This window comes from Amphiura filiformis, chromosome 14, assembly GCF_039555335.1.
Source record: "Amphiura filiformis chromosome 14, Afil_fr2py, whole genome shotgun sequence".
Lineage (NCBI taxonomy): Eukaryota > Metazoa > Echinodermata > Ophiuroidea > Amphilepidida > Amphiuridae > Amphiura > Amphiura filiformis.
In genome coordinates, this window is record NC_092641.1 from 58,891,343 (window position 1) to 58,914,534 (window position 23,192).

A 23,192-nucleotide genomic window follows, 5' to 3' on the forward strand; every position below is an offset into this window, starting at 1 on the left:
ATAAAAGTAATGATGATAAATATATAAAAGTATACATTTTCAGAAAGGAAATGATGCAAGAAAAAAAACCCTAATTAGCACGGCAGATATATGCAAAAATAAGCATTTTTTGAGAAAAGCGAAAAAAAAATGATTTTCCATGCCAATTTTATTTCGGTTCGCCATAGCAACTTACCTTGAATATCCAAATTTACGAACATTGTATATAATATAATAATTATTTGTGTTCTACACAAAACTAGTAAGTGTTTTCTTAAATTTTTGAATTTTTTCTTCGTTTTAAAAACATGGGTCAAAAAGGATCAACATTTGCCTTTGTTTTCATTTTTGACCAACATTTTGGATATTTCAATCAGACCAGCTAACAAATGTTGGTACAAACCATTTTTTGGCTGCACTCTAGTTAACTACACTAAATCCAAATATTTTAATTTATAATACCCCACTTAAGATAGTATTTTTGTAAGGCATGAAATCAAAACTGGGCCGGTGGTTATTCAAGAATTCATGAGTAACAACCGTGGGTTAATTTTCATCTCCAACCGGAGGGATTTGCAAATGTCGATCTGTTTACTTTAATTGCGGTCACAATAGCATACAGGCTTTTCGAAATTTCACGGTCACAATGGACATTGATTGAGAGGAACTCCCGGGAAGGAAATCCAATTCCTCCTATTGTATATACTACATTTGTACAAGGACCACTTGGAATCGCCCACTTAGAAATATTAATTTGATACCGGCCATATGAACCAGGTTGTGACGACTGACCTCACATTACTGTGTCCGTAGACTTAGAACAGGGCGGAGCTGCTAGTTGACAGGTGGTAGACCTCCGGTCGAGTTTGATTTTATCTCGAATCTGAAATGTTTTCTCTATAGACATAAATAGTAAGCTCCCGGAGATGTTCAATTTAAATATGCCACCACAAATTAAAAAGAAAGTCATCACGGCTGTCTGATATATATAGAATTGGCTTTATTATCAACTAAAAGCAAACTATAGATGGCGCTATTTATCCTATTTCTTTATTTGCAAGGGTTAGGTGATTAACACCGCCATTAAAACCGCTGGAATAGGTGAAACAAGCAACAAGGTAATTTTATAAACATATTTTATCAAACAATAAAAGGAATTATTTGTATTAAAAGCTTGAAAGGGTAATTTCCAGTAACTAAATAGCGCCACCAATGTTCAACTTAAATATGCCACCACAAATTAAAGAGAAAGTCATATGAAAGCAAATGCCTAATGTAATAAAACAAATCAGCGCATGAATGTTGTATTTAAATTGCAGCTGTCGTGTCCATTGTATATTATGTCGTTCCCGTGCTATTATAGTTTAGGGACCTGTAAATTAGAGAAATAAATAAGGGAAGTTGAAACAAGATAATTAAAGGTTAAAGCCATAATGTACGATCTTATAATCAAAACTTGTTTGTTGGCATTTCTAATGTTTACACATATCCCAACTTACACCTAGATGTAATCAGCAAAATTTGTTGTGTTTGTAGGTCAAACAGAGCAATTTTGACATAAAGTCATATTGTGACTTTAAGTCCTCCATAGAACTCCAAGTCAAACGGCCGAAATAGCCAGTGGGGTTTCTTTCACTTTACTTTGTTATAACCAGCCTAAAATTAACAGAAACCCTTCCCGACAGTTATTACTAATTTGAAATTTGACGGAAATCGGACATTATGGCTTTAAATCATCATCATTATTATTATTATTATTATTATTATTATTATCATTAATAAAACTATACTTTGATCAGCCCGTAATCGGCGGGCCTTATAACATCGAGTATTAATATCAAAATATTTTATTTTGAGAATTGTCTTGTGACATTCTCGCCAGAAGCATTACAAATTATTAATTGAAGTCCTGTACTTTGTCTACTTTCTTTAGCACACAAAATATAGGCCAGACAGGTCAACTAATAGCACTCTGAACGTGGGTCTACTTGTCGGCGTAGTGATAAGAGCCTAACATTTCTCGCCTATTAAGAGCTGATCAAACTGTAGGAGCTGGATACGAGCATATATTTACGTTGTTTCCTTATATTTTCCAGATGTTTTGATTTATAACAGACTTTTCTTAATATAAAAAAGATATAAGTGGGTTCAATTGTAATTTAAATTAAAAAAATATAAACACATCTTACAGTTTCTTTCATCGTAATTGTCACCACAGTCGTCTTTCCCGTCGCAAATCTCGTTAGAATGAATACATCTTAAGTTTGTACAGCGAACGTCATCTTGTCTGAGACATGGACCTATAATGATTGAGATGAAAATTATTTAGCACTGTCTTGCATAACTAAAGCAGTATACAGACTTTTTGTTTAAGTTCTAACGAATGTTTGATGACGTAAAATCGATAATATATTTCTGCTAGGTATTGTATGTAACATATTATCGATTTTCGTCATCAAACATTCGTTAGAACTTAAACATTACTGGAAATAGAATGGCAATAGATTAAATAACGTACATATTGTACATACAATATTGTACGTACAATACTCGGAGTCTGAAGCGCGCTTTAGCCTCAGTATTCAGCATATTTCGCAAAACCCTAATCAGTCCAAGATCAATTCAAGTGAGAATAGAACAATGGCACTACGGTGAATCCCGTGCCGTCAAGCACTCCCGCTCCCGAGTATGCCTTTCCGGTTGAGCTAACCTGATCCTGATATAGAGTGTGCAAAAGAATTAAGGTTAAATACAATTGATTTTCAAGGCTTGATTCCAGAGGGGCGTAAGTTAATAATGCAAACAGCCATGCAGAAAAGAATGAACTCACGCGTACAATAGTGTATCAAACTGAACTAGCATGACTACATGCAAGCTAGGGCTACGGACGAACCGCGGCTCGTGAGTCATCCTATACCGTATGTTGCAGGGATAGGGAGGGGGCGACCATAATAGGACCATATGGGCCGATGGGGGGGTGATTGTGGGCAGCCGTTTTCGGCAATTTTCCTTTGGATTTTCTAAATTGTCAATTTTTAAAATTATCCTGGATGATATCTGTCGTGAAATAAATCAATGCTTCTATAGGTTATAATAGGACTAGTAGGTCTATGTCTATTTATACCCTGATTATGCAATATATAGGCCTACAACAATCACTACAACAACAATAACAAAAGCAACAACCAATATTTTGTAAAAATATATTCATAGGCCGCGCCTATTAGACTAGTAATGGTATAGCCTAAAAATTCCTGAATTATATAATGAAAAAAAACGGGCAAAAACAATCAATCGCTGCAGTCAGAAAGAAAGAAACGAACAAGAAAAAAGAAAAAAAAAGTGAGAGAAAAATAAAATAAAATAAATGGAATGGACCACATAGGGACTCGAACACGTACCAAAGTTTTCCAGTTCAAAACTACAGTATTATGTAGTCGAACGTGAGTCCGGCACGCTAACCGATTGAGCCACCGGGGGACACATGAAATTGATTGAACTCAAACTGACTATTATGGAATAGTGCATAACAGGCTCTTATGATAAACAAGCTCATTACCGCTGTAAATGTCGGAGGTATCGATGGCGAAAAACCTCGTTTTTTGCAAAAGTAGCTTAAATTTTGAGTGAAATTCAAATGGTCAAGTAAGCGACAGACATTTGAGAAATAATGTAGGCACTTAGAAATCAAAATAAACGTTCCACAATCCAGATATCGATAATGTAACATAACATTGTTTTGTGGTACAAGATTCTCGAAAATTGTTCTCAAAAACGAGCTAATAAAATTTAATCGGTACTGTATTTGGTTCTTCCCCATGGCAACATTATTTCTTTTGTCGATTTGTAGTACAATACAAAAAAGGAGAAAACAATCACTCGGCGTGGTTTTATACGGAGCGAACATTTGAAAAAAACTGCATGGAACGCGTTTTTGATCTTGTGAACATGGCGCGTAAAAATGATTTAAACGAAGGATTTTCAAATTTATTCTAAAAATTTGTATACACGCACAAAAATAATGTAAAGATACATCCATGCACCAACATTTGACTCACTGCGATATTTGATTGCTGAGAAAACGCGGTTTTAGAGAACAACTTTATACGTCTTTTATACGTTTCTTCGTGTAACCTTAAGGTACCACTCTTGTTCACCCCTGTATATCCTAAACAAAGACAGATATGTCTTAATTATTGGAACCAGCAGCCAATAGTTGCATCTTGTAGCTCGGATTTAAGACCTCGTTCGTTGAAATCATTCAAGAAATAAAGACACGATGATCAAAAAAACCTGAGGAAGATGCAAATTCAAAGTTGCAGTTTGCTCCATTGCATGTCCTATTGATTTTTAACCAAGGCGTTCTCGAACAAGAGAACCAGCGCGGTGCTTACCATTGATTAGAACATTAAAACTAGCGCCGTGCTTTTATTGATTTCGTTCCTCCTGAGGTTTTAAGATCAGTGTTTATTTAATTCTCAACCAATTTGAACAAATGAGGTCTTAAATCAGAAAGTATTTTTACCGAATTTTCTCCCAAATATAAAAGGGAATGACTATTTCAACTATGCCAAAAGTAAGTCAGTAGCTCTTGGAATGATTTCACAAGAGCGAAATGAAAATCATTGATTTTACTGTAGAAGCCAATTGTGGGCTTCACCATCCCTCTATGGTCATTTTGATGGCTGGTTGTACCCCGGGTAAGGTGTAAGGGTAAACATTGTATCACTATAGAATGAGCGCAAAGGATGAATCTATGATTAGCTTGGATTTTTTTTATGACGGGTAAAAATCTTAGGGAATTGGCAACTAAATTTTAACTTTGACATTTACGTTTGTTTAGGATATACAATGGGGAACATAACTGGTACCTTAATAATATTCTTTTGCTGGCTGTATTTCAAAATCAACAATGGTTCGTACAACCAGTGACAGTACCAGTCGTAATGCGCCATTAGTGTTCATTGTACAATTAGGGATTCAATCATGTTTCACCGTTGTTCATCACCGATTAACAACGATGCGTCCGCGTCGTCTGAGTGGTTTACTTCGCGAGGGCAGCTTTAGCTGCCCGAGCGAAGTAAACCACGCAGACGCGCCGGACAAGCTAAAGATCGCATAATTCACATGATTATTTCCCCGATTATTTCATGAGGAATGTCAGTTAATCATTGACAGTCAGCCTTACAAAAAGATCTGTGATTTCTGTTGATATCAGCAATAAAACTGAATAAAACGGCAATCTTTATCCGATACTTCCAAAATACTGAAGCTTACTGAATTCAACTTGTAAGCGTGATACGCACACAGATTCCAGACATGACGAATTTTACGCGCTCACGCGTAACGCGGATGTGCGCTGGCGTTCGCGTATACGCTTACTGCAACAGTGTGGATTCATCACGGATTAACAGCGGTTGGCTCCTGTACAAAAGTATAGGAAGAGTTGTTGAATATGCAGTGGCCAAAAGAATCAATTAACCCTAGAACTACGAAGGGGGTTGGGGTTGTACCACCCCTGTACAATACCTCTAATTTAAGACCTCATTAGAATGAAAGAAGCTGTAATCGATAAAACCCACGGAATATTATAATCAATAGACATTACGGCCACTTCAGATCTCTTGTTAGAGAACACTATAAGTACAAATTTATAGGACATCCAATGGAGCAATCTGCAACCTTTGAAATTGCATCTTCCTTGGGATTTTGAATTACCGTGTCTTTATTTCTAGACTAATTTCAACTTATAATTATTTGGCTTTGTTTAGGATATAAAAGAGTTAAAATAACTGGTGCTTTAACTCTTTTGCTGTCCGTTAAAAAATTGTAGGCCTCTATGTAATAATATTATAACTGCATCTAAAATATCACTGCATTTAAAATATAAATCCTAATTTTGTCAATATTGTTAACTCACAATACATTTCATCCCTCTTTGTTGCTATGCAATCTACGTAGCCATCACAGACAAGTTTGAATTCAATGCACGGTCCTTCACGTGAACAGGGAATGTAACCTATTCCACATGGTTCTGAAAAAGAAGATAAATATGAATCATGTTCCGTGGCACCAACTTGAGTTTGGCCTTATAAAGCTATCGGTACCCCGATAGCCTTTTCTCTCGTAGGTTTAAAAAAAAATCTTTTATTAAAAATACAAACAAAAGATAGCACAATGCACACGATCAATAATTATTATGATCGAATGATCGATATAATTTATAGGATACCGTAGAGGATATTATTAGAGATATTATTAGGTGGACAATGATTTAAAAACCTACTATGCCGTTCATATGAAAAGCTTTGACTACAAAAACGATTCTCTTGTAAATGCACCTACGCACAGTTTCAACCTCGATACACGCTAGCACACAACTCTTTCCAGCACAGCGAGTCTGGCCTAGTACGCAGTCTGTGTTATACTACACGGTTGAGTGCATAGCATCATAAGAGCTGTGTGAGATCTAGTGGAAAATAGGGTTTTGTGATTGGGTTTTTGTCAAAACCTCAAGTGTTCAGTTCATCCAATCAGATTTTTTTTTTATATCAAACGAAAGCTAACACTAAACCACTTTTCCCCATTATGTCAACAGATAACGCAATTCAATGTTATAGCAAGGCGAATGTGGTAAATCTGTTGAAAACTACCTATCCGATATCCAAGCACATTTTTGACCAAAAATGTAGGTTTTAAAAGTCAAAACCCCAAGTGTTGATTACAATATTTTTCAAATTGTATGTCATTAAATGAAAGAGCACACTTATATTGCTTATATTTTAGTATTCATTTTTTTTATTTCATTGTTATTTAACCTGGGTTAACCTTTCAATACACTTGCATTGTTCTCCCAAGGTGCCCAGGTGGCACAAGGCCAACATTAAAATACACAAGATACTACATATATAAATACAGAAGGAACAATAGTATACATAGTAAAAAAAAATAAGCACACAGATTTAATAAGGGAATCAGCAAAAAGAGTGGATCAGTGTCAGGCGGGACAGCCGGTCCGGAGTAGACCCCCAGTAACATGCAGGCCACAGGACCCCAACCACGACCAATGTACTGGTAGGGCCCCAGGCTGGTCAGGGAACCGGGAGACAACAGTAATTGATCCTCTCCCAGCCCTTGACCAGTCACAGTCCGCAACAGCACCCCATCCAAGGAGAAATGTCCAGTGATCCATATGCGCCCATTTACGGTTGTATATAAATTCAACTATGACTATGACAATATCGCAATAATAAGATATTTAAAGAAAATTAATGTTCTTGTCTCACCTGTTGTAGTAGATGATTCAGTCGTAGCAACCTCACCTATATTGATAAAAAATATATACTTGTCTCAATAAGAACTTTAAGTTAAACTTGCAGAAAACATAAAATAGAATCCGTCTATTTTCTATTTTTTATGAGTGTCTTTTCTTCCTGTGATGAAGAATGAGGCAAAAAGAAGAGGAAGAAGAAAACGAAGAAGAAGAAAATAATAAGCTGACGACGAAGAAGAAAACATTTTACATATTCATCCGCATTTTCCTTATTTGATTTCACAAACAGTCAGAATTAATAGGTAAATTTTCACGGGAAAATTTTCTGGACACGTGACACCCATGGGCGCAGACATAATTAGCATTATGGAATGTGACCCCGAGCACAGCGGGTGTTCTTCTAATGTATTTGAATAGGAAGAATTCCTTCTTTGATGTAAAATAAGTTATGTTATGGTAAGAGTTTCCGTAGATAAATATTTTTTCCGTAGATAGATATTTTTGACATTACGTTTTGATGATATTGTGAACAAATTAAGATAACATAATATTCAATAAATTTGCAATGCACAAATTTCTATCAAAATTGCGGTCAAAATACTATTCCAATTCAAAATTACTAAGACTTGAATAGCGAGGTCACCGCCGGGGGTCAGAGATCAGGCTCGAGGTTACACTCACATTGATACGCATTGGTCACGTGTCCAGAAAATTTTCCCGTGAAAATTTACCTATTAATGTTGACTGACAAATAACATTGTCAACTTGATATAACAAATATGTAAACTCAACTTACAATTACTCTCATCTGAGTTGTCCCGACAATCATCTTTGCCATCGCAAAACAAGGCAGGAGGAATACACCTTAAGTTTTCACATCGGACATCGCCCTCTCGTGGACATTGACCTACATTGATTAATAGCAATTGACATTACTATATATATATATTCGATGGCGCTATAAACGTATCATATTATGGAAGAAAATAAACTTAGCATTTATTAGAGAGATTGCGATGTTCCATACGTGCTGCGTTGACCGTGCGTATATACGGCGTTCAAAACGTCGTTCAATATTGCTAGTCTCAGTTCCAAGCTGGATTTGGCTCACGAAGGAAAACTGATATGGCTTCAAGAGGGCAAAGAGCTTGAAATTTAATGGTCATCGGGTCTTATGTATACTTTAATACAGCGTGCTTTTGATTTTGACTAAAAACCAAGATTAACATGTTGCTTTAAATTAATTGTATTTCTGTACTTCCCAAATATTACGGTTGCCAAAAAACGGTTCGTGATGAAAATTAGGCGCGTTGCGCGAACCATAGCGACGCCATAAAACATCTATTTCAACGTTTGTATAAATGCGGCAAATCGCAATCTATTTTTTAATACGGCCAATCTCACATGCATATCAATGGACGTTCTATGTTAACCGCGCGTATGCATGAAGACGGATTTTTTACACCTCAATGTTGCTCTATGTTAATGATTTCTTACAAACAAAAAGAATCATATTAATAATTAGACTTTCCTTCGTATGTTCATTATCCTTGACTCTCTTTAATATATTTTTAAATGGAACGTGTTTTTTAACGCACTCTCCACGTAAATTTTGTACGTGCAAAATAGTCAAAACCAACTAATTACGTGACCTCGCTTCGATACAGGAGAGTGTATTACTGAAATTTAACTCACACTCTATTTCGTCTCTCTTTGTTTCTGTGCAATCTATATATGCATCGCAAACATTGCTTATATCAATGCATGGTCCATCGTCTGAACAGGGAAATTGACCTGTATCGCAAATATCTGAAACGAAATGGAAAACAAGTTACCACATGGGGCTTCCAAACATGGGGGTGGGGTGGAGGTAAATGAAAAGACGGTGAAAATGATGAATAGAAATAACATGGTATTATCATGGTATTATGATGCAGACCGCAAAGGAATTGTGTTATGTGCCCCCCAAAATGATTCATAATATTTATATAATTAAAACACTTGTTTTGATATTTATCCCTATTGGTTTGTTCATGGAATGTTCTGGAACTCATATGGAAAATGTTAATGATTAAATTGATCAAGAAATTCATATCTAGTAATATGGAGAAAGTTCTAGCAACATTTAGATCATACTCTAATGGTCATGATTACTTGATTACCACAGTAGTAAAGTGCCGGCACGGTGCCAAAAATCAAGGCACAGTGTCTGATTGGTTTGTGTTGAGGTAATGTGCTATTTTTAGAACTATGTGTACAGAGTAATTGATCTGATTGGCTTGTGGTGATTTCATGCACTATTTTGGGAATTGAGGTAATGTAATATGCCATATATGGGATGATTAAATGCTGTAATTTATGCAGATTAATCTAGAATCACAACAAATAGTATAAAAGCCTGGCGGTTGAATGATTGGCAGGCAGCAGTCTTGAGGTGTAAGAGGAAACTCTGTGAAACTTATGTTAGCCAGTATTGGTACAAAGTTACCATTGAAGTCTTCAAACTTCGGTTCGCGGTTCTTGTGTGTGCGTGTTGGAGAAAATTCTTTACGCCAAAGGCGGTAGTGAAAGCCAATAGTGCTTTATTGTTTGTCGACTCAAAGAAGTGACAGACTGAAGTATCTCCATCACCGAACTGTGATATTTTGCTGGACTAGCATAGAGTGTTATCTGTCTGTCAAGTGGAGCAGAAAGCTTGCTCAAGAGATCTCCGAGAGAGGAGCTTAAGGTCAACATAGAAGACCATTTGGAGAACACTAGCAGAGTAGCTAGGGTAGTAAAAGTATAGTCATCAGGACTTTGGACTGAGATTGTGGTAGATAGGATCGCGGACATTGCCGGATCTTGGATCAAGAACTGAGACCATCAACGGAATCTCATCAGAAAGCCAGCCAATCAAGATCTCCAGGCTTAGCTAAGTAACCATAGCATAAAGAAAGAGTTATTGTAAATTAAGTAATTGTTGTAACATTGTATAAGGATTTATTGATAGCCATACTGCACTAATTTATAAATAATCATAAGTGTTTTAAGTAATAAACAGTGTGTTTGTGTGTTTGGTGTTGCGTGAACCCGAAGCAGGTGATTTTGGCCTGGGTCATTTTGGTGACCATCAGGGGCGTAGCCAGCTTTCTTGGTCAGGGGGGGCAAAATAAAATTTTGGGGGCACAGACGAAAAAAATTGCAGTTGTATCATACAATACATAGAGACTGTATGTCTTCGAGCTTCCCGAAAAGGGCCTTATTGGGATGATGTGCGCGCGTAGCGCGAAAAAAATGGTATTTTACACTATTTTCGCCCATTATCCGGCTAAAAAGGGCTTTATTATTTAAATTTGCGCGCGTAGCGCGAAAATTTTGTATTTTACACTATTTTGGCCCTGAATTTTGCTAGAAAAGGGCTCCTTGCCCTTTTCTTTTCCTCTGCCCTCCTGATTTTCTCTCTCATTTTTTGTCAGAGGGGCACTTTTTCTTTCATTTTTTTGTCAGGGGGGGCACTCTGCCCCACCTGCCCCCCCGCTGGCTACGCTACTGGTGACCATAACAATTGAGTACCAGTTATTTTCACTCCTATTTCCTAAACAAAGCCGCATATGTCACAATTAGAACCAGAAGCCAATAGTTGGATCTTTAGCTCCGATTTAAGACTTCATTTGTTAAAATCGGTCAAGAAATAACAAAATCCGAAAAAAAGATTCAAATTCAAAACTTGCAGTTTGTTCCATTGCATGCTCTATTGATTTGTACACAAAGCGTTATCGAATAAGAGAACTAGCGCCATACTTGCCATTGATTAGAACTTTAAAATGCAACTTTTTAATTCGTATTTGTTTCTTCCTTGGGTTTTAAATCACAGTTTCTTTAACATGTTTAATTCTCACCCGATTTCAACCAACAAGGTCTTAAATCAGAGCTAAATGGTATTGGCCGCTGGTTTTAGCTGTGACCCCATATATTTTTCTTTACTTAAGATACAGGGGTCAACATAACTGATACCTTTAATAATCTTTTTTGGTCTGTAGATATAAAATGATTGAAATAATGTACCCGATTCAGTTGTTGGTTGAAATTCTGTTGTCAATAGTTCCGTTGTGGTGGGTGATTCTGTTGTAGCCAGCATTTGCATTGTAGTCGCACCTTATAATTGGGGAAAACAAGCAAAAAAAGTATAAACTAATGTTTGAAGCAAAAAAGTATAAACTAATGTTTGAAGAGGGTTATTCCTAACTTACATTTCATACAATCTTTTTCAATTCGATTCAATAGTGTTCACTTTGCACGAGGCCAACGGGGAAGACTAACGTTCCCTCTAAAGAACGATGCACTCTCATAACTCATTTACCCATAAAAGTGGAAATCTCGTTGATTTAATCTACAGATGTTGGCAATTAAGGTGATACTTTTTTACAAGTCAATACCTCGGCAAGTCGCTGCCGCCGACAATTGAACTCTGGACCTCATGCGCAAAAGGCAAGTAGGCAATAATTATTAGTCCTCTCTCCATTAAATGCAAATATGATTTAAAGTCTAGTGTTTTTATATTCCCCATTATTGATCGTCAATTTGGTTAATTTAGGTTCTGTCAAGTTTAAAAGGTCTTTCAGACATTAAGGTGCTTTTATTCAAACACCACTACCACAGTAATTTAAAAAAGAAATATAGTGAAGTGTATTCATTATTTATACATACTTTGACGATTTGTGTACGTATAGGAGGATTTGATTTATAACAATCATTTTATTTGAGATAAATATGTTTGCATTTCCTGTTCTCCTTTCCATCCCTTTCTTTCTCTCCCTCTCCTCATTAGCTCCCCCATATTACACTCTCTGCATATCATAATTATTGTGTTATGTATTTTGTCAAATACTTTTTCCCTTCGAGTGACGTTTAAACGACGAAAAGTATACAACTTACAAGTTGTTTCATCGGAGTTGTCGCCACAATGGTCTACCCCATCACACATCAGATGAGGAGTAATGCAACGTGCGTTAGAACACCGTATATCGCCTTCTTTTGGACACGGACCTGCATGGTGAAGTTATTCATGACATCAGTGTTGACATATTTTCATGATGAATTTTATAAAAACCTCATATTTTATTAGACTTCTGAAATGGGCTATTCCAGTTGAAATCCATTTAAGAGGAAACTTGCCATAAGCTCAATTTGATAAACCTAAAAACGCCTGATACTTAGGCTTAAGTATGTCTTACATTTTAATGGTTTAATTGAATGTTGACGACTCCTTAGTTTGTAAATTAGCATTTTTTCGGCGAATGGAAATTTGACTCACATTCCAATTCATCTTTCGCTGTTTCTGTGCAATCTAGAAAAGCATCGCATACACGGCTCCCAACAATACATGGTCCGTCATCTGAACAGGAAAAGTAACCTGTACCACAAGAACCTGAAAAGAAACGAAGCGTGTCTTTTCAAACTTCAGGGATGTACAGTAAGCAAAAGAATTAAGGTAGCAGTTGTGTTCACCCATGTATATCCTAAATATAGACAAATGTGTCAAAATTAAGACAAGCAACCGATGCCTGTACTCTTTAGCTCTGATTTAAGACCTTATTTGTTGAAATTGGTTGAGAATTAAAGAAACGCTGATCCAAAACTTGAGGAAGATACAAAATAAAAAATTGCACTTTTGTGTTCTAATCAATGAAAGCACGATGCTAGTTTTTCGTGCTAATCAATGACAGCACAGCGCTAGTTATCTTGTTCGCGTACGCTTTGTGTACAAATCAATAGGGCATGCAATGTGGCAAACTGCAACTTTTATATTTGCATCTTCCTTGGGTTTTTGGATCGTCGTGTCTTTATTTCTTGGACAATATCAACGAATGAGGTCTTAAATTCGAGCTGAAAGATGCAGCTATTAGCTGTTGGTTCCAATTATGACATGTCTGCCTTTATTTAGGATATACAGGGGGTGAACGTAACTGGTACCTTAATTTTTTGGCTTACTGTATTTATATAGATTATTCTTTTAAACAGCTAGTGACAAATTATATCAGAAATATAATCACATGAAGATCAGAATATCTCCGTGAACGTCCGGCTGTATAACATAACTATAAAACAGTCGGTCCCAACAAATAGTGCAACCAAATAAAAAAAACAGCGAATTTGTTCAGTAAGATATTATTATTATTAGCAAACCTTAGTAAACCTATTCATCTTGCTAATACTGTTTTATCCAATTCGGCGGTGTCATATGGTGAGAAATACTGTGTCACAGCATTGTTTTTAAGTACAAGAATGCTGAAAATGACATTAACATGACTTATTATGGACAGTTACTTATGAAATAAGTACAAAGGGTCATCATTATTGATTTATAAAACAATAGCACTCCAATACCATCCTGTATAAAAGAACCTTCGTTTTTGTCTCGGAAGTTGTGAAAAGATGGGATCAAAATTTAAATCTATTGGAGCCAATATTTATTTACACTGTTAGGTAAATGTGACGCCATCATCCCCATGGTATACGTACTGAGTAACTGTTAACACAATTACATGACAAACTAATCATCTGAATATGTAATGCCATTAATTGAAAGTTGACTATGTGACGGTTATTGTATTCATTGTACAGCCAAAATAGATTAAAATGGCGTCGGCCATGACTGATAATTTCAAATTAATTTCACTTGTTTCTAGACTAATCAAAAGTTTATAAATTCAAACATATCTTTACCAGCTATGAAAAAAGCAATATTATGTTAAATTCCTTTAAGTTCGTGAACAAATACGCCACAGTCACCGTCTAAAAGCCACATTGTAACATTTCCATACAAAATAGATTAGTATTACTTTGCCATAACATGTTAGCTTTTACTGTCAGATATACCCCCGTTTAATTTTGAGCCGAACAACTAAGGCAAAGCAAAGAAAATTGGAATTTACTACCAGAGCCGATGTCGCCAACGTGTATCAATCCTTCGGTCGTGTTACGGTACGATCCTTTGTTGTGTAGATCACCGTCCCGCACGCCATGTACATACTGTGTAATGAACATCGCGTATGCGTTCGACTAATATTGCCATCGTAATAATTAAACGACGGTTACTGCGTTTTATTCAAAATCTCGGATTTTGACAAAACTACAGCAACTAGAGTCTTGATTTATTAAAGTGCAATATAATCGTGTAAAAAACATAAGTTTGAAAAATATTGAGGGCGTCCTCCTCAGCAAATGTTACAATATTGTTTTAAGTGAAGAACGCATAATAAAATAATCTTACAATCTATCTCATCGGACATATCTTGGCAATCATCTTCCCCATTACATATCCATTCAGAAGGAATACACCGTCGATTAGCACACCGAAAATGGTCTTCATCTGGGCACGGACCTAAACGAGTGGTGTCAATTAACAAATTGAACTTATTTATTTATTTTTTTATTTATTACATCATATTTACCCAGGGTAACCCGATCAGCAAAAATGCTGTTCTTACACGGGCCCTGCATTATATAATAATTGCACAACAGAAATTTAAAACTACATAATAAATTATTAACACATATCAAATCAAACCAACATGACAAAATAATATAGCACCAACTAGAGGAACAATTTTTTGACAAGTCTCCTTAGGGATATGAAACATTGCAACGACATTTTGTTTGGTGTTAACATATCATAATAATATGAAATTGTTGTCCACAGAAGTCAGCATCCTTGAAGGACAATAGATTAAGTTTAAATTCATGCAACCCTTAATGATATTGGTATATTTTAATAGTGTAATTGATCATTAATAACTTTTTTGCCAACCGAATCGAATATAAGACTCACAGTCTCTTTCATCTTCTTGTGTATCTATGCAATCTATAAAGTCGTCACAAACAAATCTTTCTTCAATGCACGGTCCGTCATCTGAACAGGCAAAGGAATCTGCTTGGCAAGAGCCTATTAAATAAGAATGTGATATAATGAAGTCATGTACATTTCAGAATTGTAATCCCCGTGTAATTTGGGTCGATGGATTTTTTTTGGATTGTTTTAACTCTCTTCACGACATGTTTCCAAACAAAAAAATCTAAGTTAAAAAAAATCAGAAATGTAAACTTTCATGACCATATTTGGAATTAGCATGAAAAATGCCTTAAAATTAGTACAAACAAGCCTAGTATTGGTTCAGTAGTTCTTAAGATAACTCTTAATATTTTGAGAAAATATTTCAAAACTTTCCGTTGAAGTGCATGGCTAGCACGCAGAGCAGGTTGCTATGCATGAAAAGCAACATGCAAGGAGACCGCTCCCTCCCACCAAATCATGTCAATAATAATTAGCTATTGGGCCAAGAAAGAGGCATAATCTTAATCTCAACTGCCACAGATCGAAGCTTAAGACATACATGATTACATAAAGCATAATTTTATGTCAATATCAATTAAATTTTAAAACAGGATTCTACCCTAAAGTACGTTTTGTGTGTGCGTACACCTATCATGCTTTAATTACCGCGTACGTTTTGAAAAAGCCTTCTGACGCATTGCTAGAAAAGCGAAAAAACAACAAAAATACACTTCTTGCGCATACGTTTGCAGGGAGAACCTCGTTTTGTAGTAAGATGACGGATCCTTGCAAAGTTTATTATAAAAAGGGGCGTATTTTAAAATCATCTTACAATTTCTCTCATCTGAGTTATCTCCGCAGTCGTCCATCTCATTACATATCCGGTCAGGAGCAATACATCGTATGTTGTCACACCGGAAATAATCTTCGTCTGTACATGGACCTATGGGGGGTTAGAATGACGTAATCACTTAAAATGTTAACATCCTTTGGGGCTCATAAGTATTGCACAGCCCCTAACATATCAATAATTGCGAAGTTAAAGCTTTCCTTCCGGGCTATTTCTTTCGTTGAAAAAAAATATCATTCGGCAACTTCAAATTTGACTTACAATCAATTTCATCTTTCTTTGTTTCCAAGCAATCTATAACTGAATCGCAAACACATTTGTCATCAATACATGGTCCCTCAGATGAGCAGGGAAAGTAACCTGTATCACAATGACCTGAAAAGAACAAGAATGAATATGAGATAAAGATGCAATTTTGGATATCGAAACAATGTACTAGTATATTGAAAACAGCATTGTATAGATACTAATAATGTGATATATGTTGTATCGAAATTACTGCTTACCTGATTCCGTTGTCAATGAGAATTCGGTGGTGATTGATGTCGTAGTGGGTCGTTCTGTGGTAGCTATTGGCGTGGTTGAACCTACATTAAATGAAAACAGAAATGTTACACCAGTTTACGTCCATGCAGCTCTAGTGACGCATATAGACATTAATTAACAGTCATAGATGTTTTCAATTCAAATACAAATATCCTATTTGGCACTAATCTAGATGAAGATTTCATTTATTTATCTAAATAATAACAAATACAATAAAATGTACGTTGATAAATAACAACATTTCTCAGTTATATCTTATAATTAGAGAGGGCGGCCTATCTGCTGTGTCATAGCATGACATCAGTCAATATGAGACATTAAATACTAAATGCGAGGATCCAGAGGATACATGCCTGAGAAAATATATAATAATTAAAGAAATGGAGCTCAGACAAACTAGCATTATAATAAAGGAGAGAAAAAATCAGAACCGTTCGGATTCGAACCAGCATGCACTAACGATTACATGTCGTTCAGCTCACCACCACACGCTATAACAGCTCATGGCGGATCAGCCGGCGAATTTGAACATGTAATGATTTTATTCTCTCGTAAATGTCGCACGGCCAATGTAAATTAATTATAATTAGAGAGGGCGGCCTATCTGCTGTGTCATAGCATGACATCAGTCAATATGAGACATTAAATATTAAATGCTTGGATCCAGAGGATACATGCCTGAGAAAATATATAATAATTAAAGAAATGGAGCTCAGACAAACTGGCATTATAATATAGGAGAGAAAAAATCAGAATTAATATCTTACAATCGATCTCATCAGACATATCTCTGCAATCATCTACTCCATTACATATTCGTTCAGAAGGAATACACCGTACGTTAGCACATCGAAAATCATCGTCATCTGGGCATGGACCTAAACGGGTTTGCAAAATTAAAACAACGATGTTACCGCAACACATTAATAATGGTGGTTTTTATTATAAAGAGATGATATCTTCAAAGACATCACCTTACAAACGTGAAAGTAAAACGCAAAAGTTAAACAGTTTTCTTCACCAATACCCAAGAAAGGATATTAAACATGCCCATAATAACAACTAGGCGGTCACCCAGTATTTGGCGGTTATCGGCTGTCGTGATTACCTGGCTGATGGTGACTGTACCCACCAAGTTTCATGCTCATACGACAGTTTTTACTAATTGGAACTCAGATGACCCCTGGTGACCCCAAATGACCTTCCCAAAATTTGGCTTTAAATGGTGACTGTACCCACCAAGATAACAATATTACTGGAGTCTCCGTGTCATTTTGCAGGTCAAATATACCTTATTTCAAAAATTAAGTGCCAAACCAGCATGGATGTTATCCTCATGTTTGTGGTACTAGTTTGATAGATGACATAATTTTATAAACGTTTTCTGTAAAGTCTGATGGGTCTATGCTCTTTGAAAGTGTAGTTTTACTATTACACGATCATCGACATTTTTATATTTACAATAGAATTTGGCAACAAAATATTATACTCACAGTCTCTTTCATCTTTATAAGTCTCTGTGCAGTCTATAAAGTCGTCACACATAAAGCTTTCCTGAAGGCACAGTCCGTCATCTGAACAGCGAAAGTAACCTTCATCACATGGGCCTAGAAAAATAAGAATAGCATATTTTGAAATTGATTTTCATTTCTTTTTCTTTTTCATTTTTACCGAAGAGCCTAGAGAAAAATAGACTTCATCAGAAATGAAAAAGAACTACACGGTCCTTCTTTACTGAACTTTATATCGAATCGTTATTGTGATGTTTAGAGTACGGTTTGCAGATTCACATCAATTTTAATTTTATTGCTTGTAGGTTTTATATCGTGGAATTTGATTTACATCACCCGAAAATCGAAACGTATTCGATATGTGTTGGAGTCTACATCGTCAGCACATACAGACCGATTCTGCTATGTATGTATTATTGGGGTAAATGGTCTAGTAGCACCGTGTTCGAAACCCGGTGTAGGAATACTTTTTACTATCAATTTGTATTATTTGGAGGTAAAATTTACATATAGTTTGTGCACATTGTCTCTGGAACCGTACTGCATGGGTGCAAATAATAGCCCACACGCTCCTCGTGGGAAAACAATACTGCGTTCACCGTATGGGTAGTGAATAGGTATACTCAATTACAGCATCTTGCTGATATGCACCTTCACAATGATTTTCATAGTTCTTAGAGTGTTCCCTTAAACAACTGCATCCCATATACGCCAGTTCAGAAATTTTTATCAAAGACCTTATTTCATATCGTCACTGGGCGGGAAAAACCTCATATGTACTTTTGGCCCTTAAACATGGATAAAGCCTTGTAGGTGTAGACTTTATATTGAAGACGTTGCTTCATCCATGTTCAAGGGCCAAAAGTACATGCAGGAAACACCTCATATTTAGTTTTGGCTCTTGAAAATGGATAAAGACTTGTAGGCGTAGACTTTATATTGAATGGTTTGCTTCATCCATGTTCAAGGGCAAAAAGTACATACGAGGTTTTTCCCGCCCAGTGACGATATGTGACGGTATGAAAATAATAAGAACATCAAGTTCATAGTGCAATATCAGATTCAGTGACACCATAAGAGTGATACTGCATATATTAGCAATTCTAATACGTGGTGGTCTTTACGTATTTTATTTGAATACATTTTATTAAAATCTTGTCCTAAGAAGTGGTGGGGCCAACTCCCTATACTTTGATCAGCTCGTAATCGGCAGGAATTATTATGCTTTTACCACTACGCCGAAAAGTAGACCCACGTTAAGAGTGATATAGTTGATCTGCCTAGTCTATATTTTGCGTGTTAAAGAAAGGAAACAAAGTAAAGGACTTCATTTAATAATTTGTAACACTTTTGGCAAGATGTCTCAAGACAATTATCCAAACAAAATATATTGATATTAATCCGCGATGTTATAAGGCCCGCCGATTACGAGCTGATCAAACTATAGTGTATTTCAACCGACATACTAATACGTTTGTGTTTACACAAACATGACTTAAGCTAATATTAGACCAGCAATTTCATTGTGATAAAAATGTTAAACTACCCACTTACCCGTGGATGTCAGACCAACACAATCTCACGACATGCGGTGGGGCGGTTGAAGCTTTCCATACTCTTTCAACAGTTGAGTCAGTGATTTTTATTTTGCTCTTGTGAAAATTATTCTAAGGGACATGGACTTTAAAATTACATAACGTGGACATGTCCTAAAATAACCTTTTACCCCCGAATAGCCAGTATCGGGGTAATAAATTTTCTTTCCCTGATCTTATTTTCACATACCAGGGCAGAGCTCCAACCAAGACATGTCTAATAACCTTTTATTAACCCGGATACTGGCTATTCGGGGGTAAAATATTCTGAGGGCATGTCCACGTAATGTAGTTTTATCCAAAAATCAAATTGTGGGAGGTAATACGTGCATCAGTATATACATTTTCGTGATCTTGGTTTAATATTATTAAACGCACTTAGAAAAAAAATGACGATGTGTTTACAATCATCTTACAATTTCTCTCATCTGAGTTATCTCCGCAATCGTCCATCTCATTACATCTCAGGTCAGGAGCAATACATCGTGTGTTATCACACCGGAAATAACCTTCATATGTACATGGACCTATGGGGATTAGAAAAAAATGTTAACATCCTTTGTCGCTCGTATTGCACAGTCTATAACATATCCATATCCACATTCCAGCTAAGAACCCCTCACCCCATTTTATCTATTTCTGTATGAGTTGTTGATCAAGTATTTAAAATCGTCAAAGTTATATTAGGTATTTCTTTTATGAACAACATGGAATCATTCGGCAACTTCATATTTGACTCACAATCAATTTCATCTTTCCTAGTATTCCTGCAATCTATCAATGAATCGCAAACAAATTCGTCTTCAATGCATGGACCTTCAGGAGAACACAGAAAGTAACCTGTCTCACAATGAACTGCAAAAAAACCCAAGAAGGAATATGAGATAAAGATACAATTTTGGATATCGAAACATTGTATATTGAAAACAACATTGTATAGATGAGTTGACTTCTGACGTCAATGCTTGGCAGTATGCGCACGCATCATCACAAATTCCATTGTTTTTTTTACCTGGCAGTATGCGCGCGCATCATATTTTGTTCAGGGCCCGTGTTTTTATAACTCCCGCCACGTAACAATAACCAAGAGAACGCCAAATATGGATCAGGAGTATTACATAATAATACCCTGCTATGACAATAGCTGCACTAGGTTAATCGTATAATCTCCTTATGTGGTTAGCATGGCTGGGCCAGGAAATCCACAAGGTCAGCCAATGTATGTACATGTATTCGGTACATGTGCCATATCTTTTACAATGGGTGATACATTTCTGGTTTGTTTTATTTCAAAACGCAACATTCGATATTCTAAAGCTTGGTCCAAATCCAAGAGAAGAACCAACTCTAGTAATTTATGTGGTTTCAAATTATATCAGACGTTGCCTTTTTGATAGAAATGGTGTTTGTTGATGTGCACAGTTTTCCATTAGATCATAACATGCTGTTGTACATCCAAGGTCAAAGGTCTTTTAATCCATATTTGGCGTTGTTCTGGGACTGATAACGCTATTGAACAGTGTAGTGGTTGAATGCGGTTCACTCAAGCATATCGATATACCAGTCCCTTGCCTTTGTGGATAAATATTGAGGTCAACTCATCTAAACATACCAATGTGATATATGTTGTATCAAAATTACTGCTTACCTGCTTCCGTTGTCAATGGGAATTCGGTGGTGATTGATGTCGTAGTGGGTCGTTCTGTGGTAGCTATTGGTGTAGTTGAACCTACATTAAATGAAAACAGAAATGATACATCTGAAGACATTGAAGACATTAGTTATTATTCACAAAATGCATTCAACTCAAATACAGATGTCCTATTGGCACTGATCCATAGGTGTAGATCCCAGCGGGATATACACCCAATATTTAGATATGAGGGTGGTCCATACAATTATTCCCCCAATTTTAGCCCATTATAGCCCCCCAAATGCGCTTCGTGCAAATTTATTACACTTTTGCACGATATTTCACCAATTCAGCTCAACATCGTGGATACCAATATAATGGTTGCATGCAAACTATGCTATAACTAATACCATGACAGTGTGAATGTATTGATAACAAGATGGCTGACAAGATCAGAAGAAGAAGTTGCAATACCCATGTCTTAACTGTAAATCAGAGAATTAAATTCTCACTGACACTGAGATGACACCTACCGATAGAACCGGCAATTTCCCTGACAGCTAGATGACATGTACCCCCAAATGGAGCTGGTAGCAACATGACAGCCACAGATGGAACTGGTGATTCCGATGCAAATCCATGTCCCCAAGAAATCTGGTGGAAAACAGATCTGACAGGACAATACATAATAGTGCCCCAACGAAAGACAATACTCATGTCACTTGTGCTGGCGGCAGAGACCAAGGCCCAAGTCCTCCGCTCCTCCAATCATTGAGATTTCCAACAACTTTCCTATACAAATCGACACCAATTCCAGACGAGTATCCCAGAACCAGACAATGAAAAAGATCATAATTATGCCTTTACTAAGTGACACTTAAGAAATCTAGTCCATTAGTGGAGATAAAGGTGATGATACTAATGGCCATATCTTAAATGTCCAAAAGGATATTGTACACACAACAAATACATCCAGGAGGTATAACTTGAACATAGAACTTTCATTCGAGCATGCTACAACGAACCAAGACGGCGATGATGCCCTCCCAAAGTGCCTGAAGCAGAGAATGAATCACACACCAACTCCAAATCCATCCAGAAAACTGACAGGGATATTAGAGAGTTAAAAGAGAAAAATCAAGTGGCCTAGAGATATATCAAGAGATTCCGGTGATGCACCCACCATGCAGGAAAACAATCCGGATAGAGTTTCTGACATCCCAGGTACCTCCTCTGTGGCTCAGAGTACCGTAAAAGATCTGTGTAGATCTGTGTAGATCTGTGTAGACAGTCCATGATGATATGTCGTGAGAATGAACCGCTCTCTACAGGACAAAAATCCCAACCTAATGTAAAGCAGGTCTGGATCAAAGCATATATGGACATGGCAAGTCATCTGATGTTAGCAAGCTCCAAGCCAGCAAAAGGGCTATGCTGGGATACCAAGCACACCAACTTCTACTGATGGAAACTCTGATACAGACTTGGTGAGAATTCACTCACACGAGTCTGCATGCATAGCACATACAGGAGTTATTTTTAGGACAGGGCAGGACTAGTGTATAGCTACGGGTGGACCGTTGCAACGGTGTGGCACTTGCTAGTGTATCATATAGTACAAGCTGATTTTGTTTGTTAGTTAGACTGCAACAAGGTGATTTGTCCAATTTTGTCATCTCCTAAGAGAGAACTACACCAGGAGTGCTCATCTTAAGAAGGATGAAATTAGACTCCGAAGATGACCGTGCTGGTGATCTACCAATGAACTACACCTCTTTCAAAAGCTGTTTTACTTTCATTGGGATAATGTTGGAGCACAATTTTCCATTAAAAAATTCAAAGATTTAAAATGTGTACATCGCGAATTCCAAAAAAGTATTCAGAATGCAATTTGGTCTTTCTGATTTGCTCTCATGTCCCACAAAAATACTGTACAAAAGCTATCCAATTACTTAAGGTTTCACATCACCAAACAATGTCTCTAAACGC

General features: G+C 36.5%; 1 protein-coding gene across 1 annotated transcript in view; it reads right to left on the reverse strand.

Annotated features, from left to right (window-relative positions):
• Positions 1 to 364: 364 nt before the first annotated feature.
• Positions 365 to 23,192, reverse strand: part of LOC140170373 (uncharacterized) — a 36,924-nt gene continuing 14,096 nt past the window's right edge. The window contains exons 8-26 of the mRNA XM_072193744.1: positions 21,219 to 21,299; positions 20,312 to 20,425; positions 19,987 to 20,097; positions 17,958 to 18,071; positions 17,232 to 17,342; positions 16,425 to 16,505; positions 16,180 to 16,293; positions 15,901 to 16,011; positions 15,066 to 15,179; positions 14,508 to 14,618; positions 12,549 to 12,662; positions 12,170 to 12,280; positions 11,300 to 11,389; positions 8,948 to 9,061; positions 8,049 to 8,159; positions 7,266 to 7,301; positions 5,900 to 6,013; positions 2,169 to 2,279; positions 365 to 1,351 (exon numbers count right to left, since the gene is read on the reverse strand). Of these exons, the coding sequence (XP_072049845.1) occupies positions 1,344 to 1,351; positions 2,169 to 2,279; positions 5,900 to 6,013; positions 7,266 to 7,301; positions 8,049 to 8,159; positions 8,948 to 9,061; positions 11,300 to 11,389; positions 12,170 to 12,280; positions 12,549 to 12,662; positions 14,508 to 14,618; positions 15,066 to 15,179; positions 15,901 to 16,011; positions 16,180 to 16,293; positions 16,425 to 16,505; positions 17,232 to 17,342; positions 17,958 to 18,071; positions 19,987 to 20,097; positions 20,312 to 20,425; positions 21,219 to 21,299 (1,871 nt within the window). The 3' untranslated portion in view covers positions 365 to 1,343. The remainder of the gene's footprint in view (positions 1,352 to 2,168; positions 2,280 to 5,899; positions 6,014 to 7,265; positions 7,302 to 8,048; positions 8,160 to 8,947; positions 9,062 to 11,299; positions 11,390 to 12,169; positions 12,281 to 12,548; positions 12,663 to 14,507; positions 14,619 to 15,065; positions 15,180 to 15,900; positions 16,012 to 16,179; positions 16,294 to 16,424; positions 16,506 to 17,231; positions 17,343 to 17,957; positions 18,072 to 19,986; positions 20,098 to 20,311; positions 20,426 to 21,218; positions 21,300 to 23,192) is intronic.